The sequence below is a fragment of the Haliotis cracherodii genome, unplaced genomic scaffold, assembly GCF_022045235.1.
Source record: "Haliotis cracherodii isolate W230 unplaced genomic scaffold, xgHalCrac1.p SCAF_6, whole genome shotgun sequence".
Taxonomy (NCBI): domain Eukaryota; kingdom Metazoa; phylum Mollusca; class Gastropoda; order Lepetellida; family Haliotidae; genus Haliotis; species Haliotis cracherodii.
The window spans coordinates 4,821,263-4,834,252 of record NW_027266319.1 but is presented as its reverse complement, the minus strand read 5'-3'; the positions used below and the strand labels follow the sequence as shown (position 1 = coordinate 4,834,252).

General features: G+C 42.3%; 1 protein-coding gene across 1 annotated transcript; it reads left to right on the top strand.

Annotated features, from left to right (window-relative positions):
* Window positions 1–209: 209 nt before the first annotated feature.
* LOC139445814 (NXPE family member 4-like) lies at window positions 210–7,581 on the top strand. The gene is made up of 4 exons (XM_071227039.1): window positions 210–399; window positions 2,419–3,129; window positions 5,591–5,643; window positions 6,776–7,581. Exons 1-4 carry the CDS (start codon window positions 305–307, stop codon window positions 7,579–7,581), a joined length of 1,665 nt encoding a protein of 554 aa, XP_071083140.1. The 5' UTR covers window positions 210–304.
* The last annotated feature ends 5,409 nt before the right edge of the window (window positions 7,582–12,990 follow it).

Genomic DNA, 12,990 nt, shown 5'->3' with positions numbered 1-12,990 from the left:
GCGAGTCTGTGCGGTCACTATTGCATCGCGGAATAATACCCATATATTTGACTGGCAACAGCCTGTATTGATTAATATCAACACATTGTCGTCCTTGTCTTGTCGCCCGTAAGTTGATATCATTGATAACTATGAATAACATTAAGTTTAATCAATACATATAACCTATCCTCTGTAATGTGTTGCAAGATAAGTCAGAGTGTGACGCGTGAATTTTGACTCTACTAGATCTGTTGTGTACTCATCCTTCTGAAGAGCGGGGTATTTCGACATGACGCGTGGATTGTGACTCTGTGAGTTCAAGATGAGGCTATCCCGGCTATCTGTGGTGCAGTGGATCTTTGTTGTGACCTTTACCATGTGGAGCTACAGGTGTGTGCTCAACCTGCTCCAGCTGCAGTGAGTAGTACATCTTTGTTTGCAATCTGGAAGTAACATTCAGCAATGTCACTGACGTGTAGGGATGGGTATTGCAGGTTTATAGTGTATCACAACATTTTGCGATGCGATACGTATCACAATATATTGTACAATTTTAAATTTTGAATTTAGCAGCAATCTGAAACATTAAGGTATGAGATGAAGTTCATAAATGGAACAAAACAAGATGCTGGTAGAATATGATGTTTATTCAGTCAATAAATACGTAGCCATCTTGCGGCGCCGGATGTTTGCTGCGGGGCAGCGAAGGCATTTGGCCGGAAAATTATTTTTTTACATTAAAAACTCGATATTTGACTCACCCGATATATCGAGCATGAAAACATGATATCGTGATACGTATCGTGGAATGAATGAACCTCAATTTATCGATATACCGATAATACCGTACACCCTTGCTGAGTGAGTTGTCTTCACAAATTTCTTGTTATTTAGTGTCATAATTAACAGTGTATCTATTGCGTTTTGCATTGTCTCTGCATCTCTGCATATTGACACTCGGGATGTGTCGGTTTTGACTGATTGCCGTGCTACACATGTGTCGTTCAGACATGTCGATCTAAAAACATGTCTCTCCAGCAAGAATGGCGACGTACCTCACGTGACGTCATCAGAAAACTTTTTCTGTGAGCCGGAGAGTTTTGGCGTGTCTTGTTGCAGGGGGTGGTCATACCGCTATTAATGTGACGTGTCATTATTTTTTTTATGTTTTAGATGTGTTTCCTTTGTCCATTACGTTGAAAGCTTGTTTTTGCTACCCCATTCCAGTAACGGTCATGCCAATATCGGATGCTGAATTTAAATTTTAAATGTTGATTTCGTTGAGATTTTTATGTTTTCAATATATTTTACTATATACAGCTATCTTTCGTGGTTGTTAAACTAAGGTGGTTTATTAGCATGGAAAGGTTATTTTGACCTCAGCTTATGCCCGTAATATGTGTCCATTCTCTGTGTGTGTCCCAGTCAAAAGAGGCATATTTCGAACAAGTCACTTGACTTATCTAAGGAGACATACACGCATGCGTTTGATATAAAATTATTCGGAATAGTACAATGGAGATGTAGTTTAGTTGAGATTTCTTATGATTATGGAAATGGATTTTGTGGCTTTTGTAGCCATGGGAAGTAAAGAGAATTAACAGCACTAATTATGTTGATACAAATAAAGATTATGCTCTTCACTGTGAAGGTTGAGCATCCAGTGTATTATGTCTCCGTGTTAATCCGATAAAACCCCTGGACCCATCCGCCAGCATAACTTCTTGTCGGAAGTGACGTCACCGTCTCAATCTCTCCTGTGATTACATTAGCACAAAATGTCCCTCGCTCGTGAGAGCTATTTGATTGGATGGCTATTTTTAGCGTCGACAATTTAACGGCTCAAAAAGACGTTATGGTAGTGACTTGGTCCAGGATATGTCTTATAACAGAATGAGGACCGCATCCGTGGTCTAGTGGTAGAGCGTCCGCCCGGAGAGCGTAAGGTCCGGGGTTCGATCCCCGGCCGCGTCATACCAAAAGACGTTAAAAGATGGTACTTGTTGTTACCCTGCCTGGCGCTCGGCATTAAGAGGCTAAAACAAGGACTGGTCGGCTCGGAGTCAGTATACTGTGTCTGAGTGGGGTCTTCATGTTAAACTGCGGCAAGGTATCTCAGTGAGCTAGCACTATAAATCGGCATCAGTCCGGACTAGTACAAGCAGCCACACACACACATACATGTGCATGCACGTCGCTATATAAGTGCAATAATCTTGGACGCGACGTTAAACCCCATTTATATGTTATACAGGCCATTACAAATGTGGATGTCTAAATCTCGATATGTGTTAGACTAAAATGACCATAATAATTATAAGAAAGTTTAATATTTCCCCCCAAAATGATGAATGTGAATCCGTAGCAGGCATGTTTGGAATGCTTGCTTTACATACGGGTAAACTGTCCAACATAATCATTATATTTTATTTTCAGAAACAAAAGAGAATATCGACATTTAGCGAAGCCTCGTTTTCATCTCCGTCCTTTTTCAAAGAGGGAGACTAAATCCAACAATAGTGATCATGTCCTCAAGGAACCAAACACTTCTCTCTACCATATACAAACACATGAAATGTCTCCTCTGAATTGTGCCAGAGCATCCGAATCAAAGATACACCTAATATCGAAATCATATATTTATTCTATTGGTGAGAAGATCGAAGTTCGGATACAAACGTTCAATGGACACGGTCTGCCTATGACAAGAGGCGGCGACCTTGTCCGCGTGTGGATTAAGGAAGTAGCGAAAAGCGCATGCGCAGCAGGAAGTGTAATCGATAATCAAAATGGAACATATACTGCAACGATTATACCTAGGTGGGTTGGCAACGTGACTGTAATGGCAGCCATAGCAGCACCAAGGGAGTTGATTGATATGTTTCACCGTGTCTACCACAGGAATGGAAGTCTGAACACTATGATGGCCCGGTTTGAAACGGGCGGTGTTAGCGAAGAAAGTCCGTGCCTTCCAACCCCTCACATTCGAGGGTTCAGCAAGTTGTGCAACTTCAGCAAGAAGATCGGAGGCCTGCCTTTCTATTGCGGACACCCAGTGAATCTACAGTGTCACAACTGGGTGGCTGTACGAACACCTCTGGGACAAGGCAGAAGGTTCACGCAGGATGAGAAAAAAATGTTTATTAGGTGAGCAAATAGGATAACTCCCATACAGCAATCACATTAAAATCAGATATTTTACTGCAAAACGTTACCTCTGCGTGAAGACGAGAAACCAAGTCGTAGCGGTCGCGTGACGTGTATGTTCACGAAGCTTCTAAATTCGGTACGCTTTAGCGAAGCATGCATGCAAACATATCTCAATTCTGTATCTCGAAAGGCGATACAATCGGGGAGTTCCGAATGCAAAAACTAAACCCGAGTTATTATATTGTTGTGGATATTATATATAGCATGTCGTTTCTGAGCGCCATGGACATCCACAACCGAAAGGGTGTACCATCAAGGGTATATTTGTGTTTTGTGGTGTTTTTCTTTCTCTGAGATCGAAATTTCGAATCGGGATGCTAAAAAATGAATGTGAATCGTTTAGGGAAAATGACATATGATTGTATCATAGAACCCACGTGTCCCTCATATGCGATCGGCCACACAGAACCGGTCATCAAATACTATTCCCCGAGGAATAAGGGATAAGCCTACAGCGAGTTTATTCTGCCATTTTTATCATTTTCCACAAGTTGATACAAAAGGAGATTAAGATGCGAAGCATTTGCTTGTGGCCATTTTACAAGAAACACATTTGTTCATGTTAACATTTGCGTATCACGCGCAAGTCAATACATTACGCGACGCAATATCGCTTGAGTCAATACATTACGCGAGGCAATATCGCTTGAACTGCAGACACAAACATCAAACAGAATCGGCAGAATGTCTGTTACCATGGCAGATAGGAACAGTTGTACACCGCTTGACATGGATACATAAACATAAACTACGGTTATAACGAACTCAAAACGACCTCTAATTTTAGTTCGTAATAACCGTAGTTCGTTATAGGCATATATACAGCGTTTATACAACAAATGGTCGAGACTAAAAAACAAGTTCGTTACATCGGTCATTTCGTTATAAGTGTGTTCGTTATAAACCTACTTTACTGTATGTACCAAAACGTCATCGACTGTCGACATTCATATTTTACAGATGAGATGATATGAGCATTTTACGAGCAGTATTCATATTTTTTTATTTCTGATATATGATATTTATCTTGTAATGTAATGTCATTCTTATAACAACTGTAGTCTAAGTCACATTTTAACGCCCTGAACAAACATTAGTACTGAAGCCTTTTAGGACCATTTGTTTCTATATTTTATTCTTGAAATTTCAAGATACTAAGTGGAAATTTCAAGATGCATGAATTGAAATTTCAAGATATTGACAATAAGTTGAAATTTCAAGATACTAGGCTGAAATTTCAAGATATTAACTTGAAATTTCAAGATATTAACTTGAAATTTCAACTTATTATCTTGAAATGTCAACATCATTATCTTCAAATTTCAACTTAGTATGTATCTTGAAACTTCAAATTAGTATCTTGAAATTTCAACTACAAAAATGAAAACAAATGGCCCTAAAAGGCTTCCGTCGTGTCAGTACATGATAATAATGCCTGAACAGCAAAATTTATTATATAGTATCAAATGATTTGTATTTTGTCTCACCGTCCATATTATTGTCCCTTCAGCCCTTAGTGTCATGTAATAGTCAGAAATGTAGCAAGTCTAGATTTTCCCCTTTATGGATAACAACTTCTGGTTTCACTAAAAGCCAGTAGATCAAAGACAATATGACTTCAACAACCATGGCAGTCAGAAAAGCAGCCCTCCCAGACCACCAGCAAAGATTCCTAGCCATCAACTTCAGTTTGACAAAGTCCAAATCCTCTCTACCAAACATAAGGACTTCACAAAAACAAAACTCTTAGAAGCCCCTAATCCGCGGTCACAAACCTAGAGATCAAGGGTATTGCTTCACGTCTAAGCAATAGGCTGTTTATTATCAGTATCCTAGCTATCAGCTACTTACAACTTTAAAGTCCTTACTTTACACATGGCTTCATTACCTATGTACGTTTTGTTATTGTTACTGTAGTGGGCACGCGTGGCCCAGTCGTCTAAGGCGACGCAATTCGCTGTGCAGAGTTGCGTCCCTTGGGCACGCCAGAAACCTATGATTGTGGGTTCGAATCCCGGTTCGCCCCGAATGTGTTTCTAGGTTTGTCAGCACCATACCCGTGCTCGTGGGTTTCACCGAAGTGGTAAACGTCTGAGACCTGCATCACTTCGGGCTTTCCTCCCATATACGTATACCCCTCATCACTTGGTTGGAGTCACTCCAGCTTGATAACGGTGGGGGGCGGTCGGGTAGCCTCGTGGTTAAAGCGTTCGATCGTCACGCCGAAGACCCGGGTTCGATTCCCGACATGGGTACAATGTGTGAAGCCCATTTCCGGTGTCCTCCGCCGTGATATTGCTGGAATATTGCTTAAAGCGGCGTAAAACTATACTCACTCACTCACTCACAATCCATTATGTGACGAAACCCTGTATTGGATGAAATCTTTTACTTCCAGAGAGCTGTTTCATCAGACTATACCCGGGAGTTTGGAAGTGAAGGTCACTGATGGTAAGTAAGTCACTTGTTCACGTTTGAAGAATTAAGAATCGTAATGACGTCACTGAAAAATCGATTGTGTCAAGCGGCGGCCATTTTGGGAGATGGGAAAAAGCCGGAGACTGGGCTTGTTTCTGAAAATCATCACCTTACTACAGACATGGCTATTAGCATCGTATCGAGACCTATAAAGTTGGTTGGTTGGTTGTTTTACGCCGCATTCAGCAATATTCCAGCTATATGACGGCGGTCTGTAAATAATCGAGTCTGTACCAGACAATCCAGTGATTAATATCATGAGCATCGATCCACGCAATTGGGATCGATGACATGCATCAACCAGGTCAGCGAGCCTGACCTCCCGATCCCATTAGTCGCCTTTTACGACAAGCATAGTCGCCTTTTACGGCAAGCATGGATTGCTGAAGACCTATTCTACCCCGGATCTTCACGGGTCGAGAGATGTATTGATTCGCAACCTTGCTATCGAAATATGCATCCTTATTCGTATCGTGGCCCTTAGATCGATGCATGTATCGTATTGCGTTTCTTGTGATCGATACATGCATCGTATCGCGGTCTAATGATCGATACATGCATCATATCGCGGTCTAATGATCGATACATGCATCATATCGCGGTCTAATGATCGATACATGCATCGTATTGCGGTCTTGTGATCGATACATGCATCGTATCCCGGCCTTATGATCGATACATGCATCGTATCGTGGCCTTATCATAGATACATGCATCGCATCGCATCGCGACCCCTAACGATTAAAAGTTTGAATCGTATCGCAACTTTTACTATCGAAATATGCACTATTTCACGACCTTGATATCGTAATATGTATCAAATCGCGAACTTGCTACCATATTGTAACGAAGTGTACCGTTACACTTATTATTTTATTATCAAAAATTGGTGGACATTGGAAGATTAGCATAGTCAATGCTACAAAACACGATTATCGTCTGTATCATATCAATGTTTGACCTAGTTTTGTTAAAGGGATAACCTACAACGACCCTTTCGTAGGTAAATTTATACTTTATGGGGTTAGGGGCATATCATGTCCTTTGACGTTTGAATTGTATTGGTACTCTCGAACTTCATTTGTGTTTACCTTATACTCTACAGGAAAAACGAAACAAAATTGGCCAGTGAGAACACACCAAACTTCGTCTCGTTCGACGTGGTCACAAAGATCAGGTTATTTTCTCAACTGGATCTGGCATCAAGGTGAAGGTCATGCACTGTCAGGTGAAGGTCACTCAGGAAGAAACGACATATTCGTGACACGGCTATCAACGTGTCTGGCTAACAGACGCCTATGGCTAATTGGAGACTCGACCCTCAGACACTGGCTTGAATTCATATCACAAAAACTACACACACAAAGAAAGCAGACATCGGAAGATATTTTACACCCGCATCAGCCTCTTCTTCTCAAGGACAAATCTCGTAACATCTCCATATTTTGGGGCCCGCATGGACTTCCGTTTCACCACGGGTCGACCTGGCATAGCCCGGATGTTAACAGAGCTGCGCATCAGTATTTAGACGAAGCAACATCTGAATCCGAAGACATATACATTATAAACCTCTACGTACATTTCCATGCATTTCCAGAAGAGGTGTTCAGGGCCCATGTTAAAAGACTCGCAGAATCTCTGGGTTCTTTATTAACTAGAGCACCGAAGGTCAAGGTTGCGATTAATGGACCTCATGCATTTCACGGACTGAACAAAGCGGGATTTGTGGATGATTACTTTGGCCCCGTGTATGACTCCATCTTAAGATCGGAGCTGCATCATTTACGAGATCACGTGATATACTTGGACTTCTGGGATATGACGGTGGCATGTGAGAATGTCGACATCCACCCGAATGTCACAGTAGTACAAGCTATGATTGATGTTATGATTAAACACGTATGCAGGTAATGAACGTCAGTTTGATTTTGTCACAGTTCCAGGGGCGGTCGGGTGGCCTAGTTGTCACGTCAGTCGTGATATTGCTGGAATATTGCTGAAATTGGCGTAAAACTATGATCACTAGTCACAGCCCCAGGTATACGAAGAGTATTTTTGTTAGGTTTGTTTGTTGTGAATTTGATATTCTCTCTCTTTATCATGGCGGCGTCCGGTAAATAATCGACTCTAGTCAATGGTTAATATAATGAGTAACATCCCGTGTTGTGGTAATAAGATGGTACGCAATTAACCAAGTCACCGAATCTTACCGCCGAGACCGCCTCCGTGCTCTAGTGGTGAGAGCCTCAAACCGGAGAGCGAAAGGTCTGGAGTTCGATCCCCGGCCGCGACATACCAAAAGACGTTAAAAGATGGTACTTATTGTTACCCTGCCTGTCGCTCGGCATTAAGGGGCTAAAACAAGGACTGGTCGGCTCGGAGTCAGAAAACTGTATCTGAGTGGGGCATCCATGTTAAACTGCGGCATGGTATCTCAGTGGGCTAGCACTATTAGCACTGTGAACTCGGCATTAGTGAGGGCTGGCACTAGCAGCCACACGCACGCACGCACGCACGCTATGTAAGTGCAATATACGTGCACTGCGTGTCAAATAATTTTTTAAATGTGGAAAAAAAGATTTGATGTAGGACCAAGACGTTTACAATTCTGGTGAAACCAACAAACGGGGTGTGGTGCTGACAGACCAAGGAATACATTATATCGAATCTTGAATTGGAAGCCAGGCACACATTCCTTACAGCGATGGCCCGATCACGGAGCTCTCAGTGAGGTGGCGCCACCAGTCACAGTTCCCCACTTTGCCCCGCCGTGATATTGCTGGAATACTGCTAAAAGCGACGTAAAACCATATTCACTCACTCACCACTTTGACAGGCGGTCACAACCGTGCTTGGAGTGTTGTTTGTTTTTTGTTTGTTTGTTTGTTTGTTTGTTTGTTTGTTTGTTGTTTAACGCCGCACTCAGCAATATCCCAGCTACATTGTATATGACGGCGATCTGTAAATAATCAAGTCTGGACCAGACAATCCAGTGATTAATATCATGAGCATCGTTCCACGCAATTGGGATCGATGACATACATCAACCAAGTCACCGAGCCTGACCACCCGATCCCGTTAGTAATCACAACCGACTGACAGTCATGTTCTTGACGCCGAGAATAACCTTTCTCCAGCTAAATTGTTTGTTTGTTAATTTGAATTTCCTTTTCATTTCAATTCTCATGTAATTGGTACAGTAAAAATACCGCGTGCTTTTCCGTTAGTGAACAATCTCGAACCAATCTGATTAAACAAACTGACGTACATTCATCTGCGAAACAGAAAGTCAGTCGTTAACATTTTCCCATTTCACTGTGACCAAAAGACACACAAATAAATATAAATGTCACTAGATTTGGGATTAGGGATAACCGTTTTGGAAAATTCCATTTTAAGGGTCTCTTTCATGGAAAGAAAATAGTGTGTGGCTAATACGACTGCTGTATGCTAGCGGTTCAGTGGATAACATCTCCGGAAGATGAACTCACGGGCTTACTTCCTTTACTGGTAGGGGCACGGGTGGCCCAGTCGTCTGAGGCGCCGCAATTCGCTGTGCAGAGTTGCGTCCCTTGGGCACGCTAGAAACCTATGATTCAGGGTTCGAATCCCAGTTAGCCCCGATTATGTTTCTAGTCTTGTCAGCACCATACCCGTGCTCGTGAATTTCACCAATGTGGTAAACGTCTAAGACCTGCATCACTTCGGGCTTTCCTCCCACATCTAGCTGGCACGCCGTGATATATATGGAATAATGTTAAAAGCGGCGTTAAACCCAACTCACTCACTCTCACACTCCTTGTAGTGGTGCTCTTACTGTCGACCACTGGCTTTAGTTTACCTGCTTTGTTCAAAGTACAGTTTTTATCCTTTATCCTGGTATGTTTGGTCATTCTGTCACCGCAAGTGACTCTATAAAGTGACCACAGTGTTGTACGTCTAGTGGAGATTATACGACCCTTCGTAATAGCCTTGCGGTCACCCGCTGTTTCTCAGCCGTGCAGGGATGCGCTGTCAGATTCATCCAGCACGTGGTATATTGTATGTTAAGTGCACCATCGTTCTCCTAACTGCTACATCTGTGATGCACAAAGCATGTTTGTTTTGTTTGTTGGTTTGTTATTTAACGTCGCATCAAGCAATATACCAGCTGTATATGATTTTGTAAATAATCGAGTCTGGGCCGGACAGTCCACTGACTGATTAACGAGAATCAATCTACCCAATGTGATGCATCAATTTGCAAATCTTTCAATCTTTGGAAATCCTACCTAGGATGCACATTGTAAGGAGTGAGTGAGTGAGTGAGTATGGTTTTACGCCGCTTTTAGCAATATTTCAGCAATATCACGGCGGGGGACACCAGAAATGGGCTTCACACATTGTACCCATGTCGGGAATCGAACCCGGGTCTTCGTCGTGACGAGCGAACGCTTTAACCACTAGGCTACCCAACCGCCCACACATTGTAAGGACGATATGTTCTCAATAGCATCAGGACACAAACATACACGCATCACCATGTCAGCACTCACGAAAGGTGATCAAGATTTTCCTCAACAAAAGATTTTTCAAATGATACATATACTGAAAAACGAAAGTTCCTATGACATTGAATAAGATTTAATGCAAAGTTATATTTTTTATCAAATCTGAAACAATTTCGGTTTGCAACAGATAAAAGACTACTGTAAGTGTTCAAATAGTTTAATTTGTCATACTGACTTCAGAAAATGCGTGATTTCATAAAAAAACAAAAACATGAACATGCCAAAATGTCAATTTACAAATCAATAGCGTGTGTGTCCACCTCTAGTTGCGGTGCAAGCAACACATATCGTCTCATGGAATGGACCAGGCGTCGCACAAAGTCCTGTGGGATTCTGTCCATATCTGCTGGAGCATGTTTCGAAGTTCCTAGAGTGTCTGTGGAACACGTGGTTGACGTCGAAGGCACCGATCCATCTCATCCCACATGTGCTCAATTGGTGAGAGATCAGTGGAGCGAGCCGGCCAGGGGATGACATTTACGTTGTTTTGTTGAAGGGAATCCTGAACAAGTCGAGCAATATACTATGTGTGTAAGCCTCCACTGCACCCGTAAAGATCCGGGGTAGAATAGGTCTTCAGCAACCCATGCGTCCTGTAAAAGGCGACTATGCTTGTCGTAAGATGCGACTAACCGGATCGGGTGGTCAGGCTCGTTGACGATGACGTCTCCCTATTGCTTGGATCGATGGCCATGATCTCAATCACTGGATTATCAGGTCCAGAATCGATTATTTAAGACCTGGCCAGCTGGAATATTGCTGAGTGCGGTGTTGAATAACAAACAATCTACCTCCACTGACGAACTCGGCGGCAAAGTGGAATACTCAATAAAGAAGCGCCGTAAAATATATTGTCTCCGCCACTTTTAAAACAGCCATTACCCCCTGGCTGCACATGTAGGCTGTACTGTATCAGCTGTTTATGATCTTAACACAATAGATCTTTAGGAAATACCAGATATTATTCATTCCATGGTACAATATAAGGCGTAGTTGGTTTACACGTAATTGTGTTATTGCTGGTCATAAGGCGAGGGGGCATGACATTTAGTGTCCGGTAAAGGCTTGTGTGAAAACAATAGAAGGTAAGGTCACGATTGTGGTCACCGGCGAAGTCGGGATGTGTTACACACATGGGCTTTCAAGAATATGTGTTACAAAGTACATAGCAATTGAAAAAAATCTGTGGATTACAAACCATTATGATATCAGTTATAGGCCTTTGACAAAAAAAAGTATTTTTTTTAGTTTACATCGCTTTCGTAGTTTTCTTATTCTTTAATTACTACCGGGGCGGACGGGTAGCTTAGTGGTTAAAGCGTTCGCTCGTCACGCCGAACACTCGGGTTCGAATCCCGACATGGATACAATGAGTGAAGCACATTTAACCGCCGTGATATTGCTGGAATGTTGCTGAAAGCGGCGTAAAACCATACTCACTCACTCACTCACTCAAAGCGGCTTTTAAACAATCGTGCTCATACCCGAATTGCCAACCAATGGTCATTCAAAGTGGGCTTCACACATTGGACCAATATCGGTAATCGAACCCGGGTCTTTGGCGTGACGAGCGAACGCTTTAACCACTAGGCTACCCGACCGCCCCTTAAAAACCGCTTTGAACATTATTACAGTTGTATCACAGTGTGTCACGAGCTTGTCGTTATCCCTGTTATTTAAAGTACTGGACTTAATTTTATAGCAAATAGCTGTCTTTGTTAACGTGATATGTAAATGAGTCAGGCGTTAAGTGATGCTGGTGTCATACGTTTACCGTTTTGGTGAAATCCATGACAAACCCAGAAACATAATCAGGTCATTCTGGGTTTCGAAATACGATCATAGCTTCCTGGACTGAATCTGCGGGATACCGAAAAGATTTTCTTCTGGAAACCCCATACATAATTTCTATTTCTCAATCAAACATGAGGCAACGTTGCGTGGATCGATGCTCATGATGTCAATCACTGGATTGTCTGGTCCAGACTCGGTTATTTACAGACCACCGTCATATAGCTGGAATATTTCTGAGTGCGGCGTTAAACAACAAAATAAACAAAAATTACTGAATAAACCTTTCTATTAGAACCAGTCAGTTGGTAAAAAAAAGCATAATTTAAATTTGTAAATATTTTCAACATTTTCCGTTTCATAAGTTACACTTGAACTTCATCTATACGAAAGGAGAGTTCGTCAAGCGTGAGAATTCAGATATCATTGACATGCGGCATATGACAGAGCGTCCAACATTAGTCAGTGTAGACCTTTCACATTTGACCCAGTTTACTCACAAGTGTCAATATCGTGTGAAACGCTCACCCAGTCCGCGCGAGGTTCCCAGCACTGACCAGCCCTGTGCGAACTGACCAGCGATGACAGTTACGTGGTGATATTTGAAAGCCTTTCCTTGCATGTGACAGTGATTCGGAAGCATATCCAGGGATCGGAAAAAAATATACGAGTGTCCAAGCCCATCCTCGATTATCCTGTGCAATAGATCTCAGTTCAGATGGACACGCACACGCGCACGCACGCACGCACGCACACACACACTCACACTCACACACCTCGGGTATAATACACCAGATAATCGAGGATGGATCCAGACATAAACGGTATTTCTAACCAAATCATATTTTACTTTTAAGTCGGGGACAATTTATCTCGCTTTTAGCACAACAGTTTAACATCCGACTTCAGCGATTATTTCCGGGACGATGGGTTAGCCTCATGGTTAAATCGTTCGCTCGTTTTCCCAGGTTCGATTCCC

Coding starts and splice junctions, on each gene's coding strand:
- LOC139445814 (XM_071227039.1), top strand. CDS start 305: ATGAGGCTATCCCGGCTATCTGTGGTGCAGTGGATCTTTGTTGTGACC. Junction 400..2,418: donor CTCAACCTGCTCCAGCTGCA/GTGAGTAGTACA, acceptor TTTTATTTTCAG/AAACAAAAGAGAATATCGAC. Junction 5,644..6,775: donor GGAAGTGAAGGTCACTGATG/GTAAGTAAGTCA, acceptor TATACTCTACAG/GAAAAACGAAACAAAATTGG.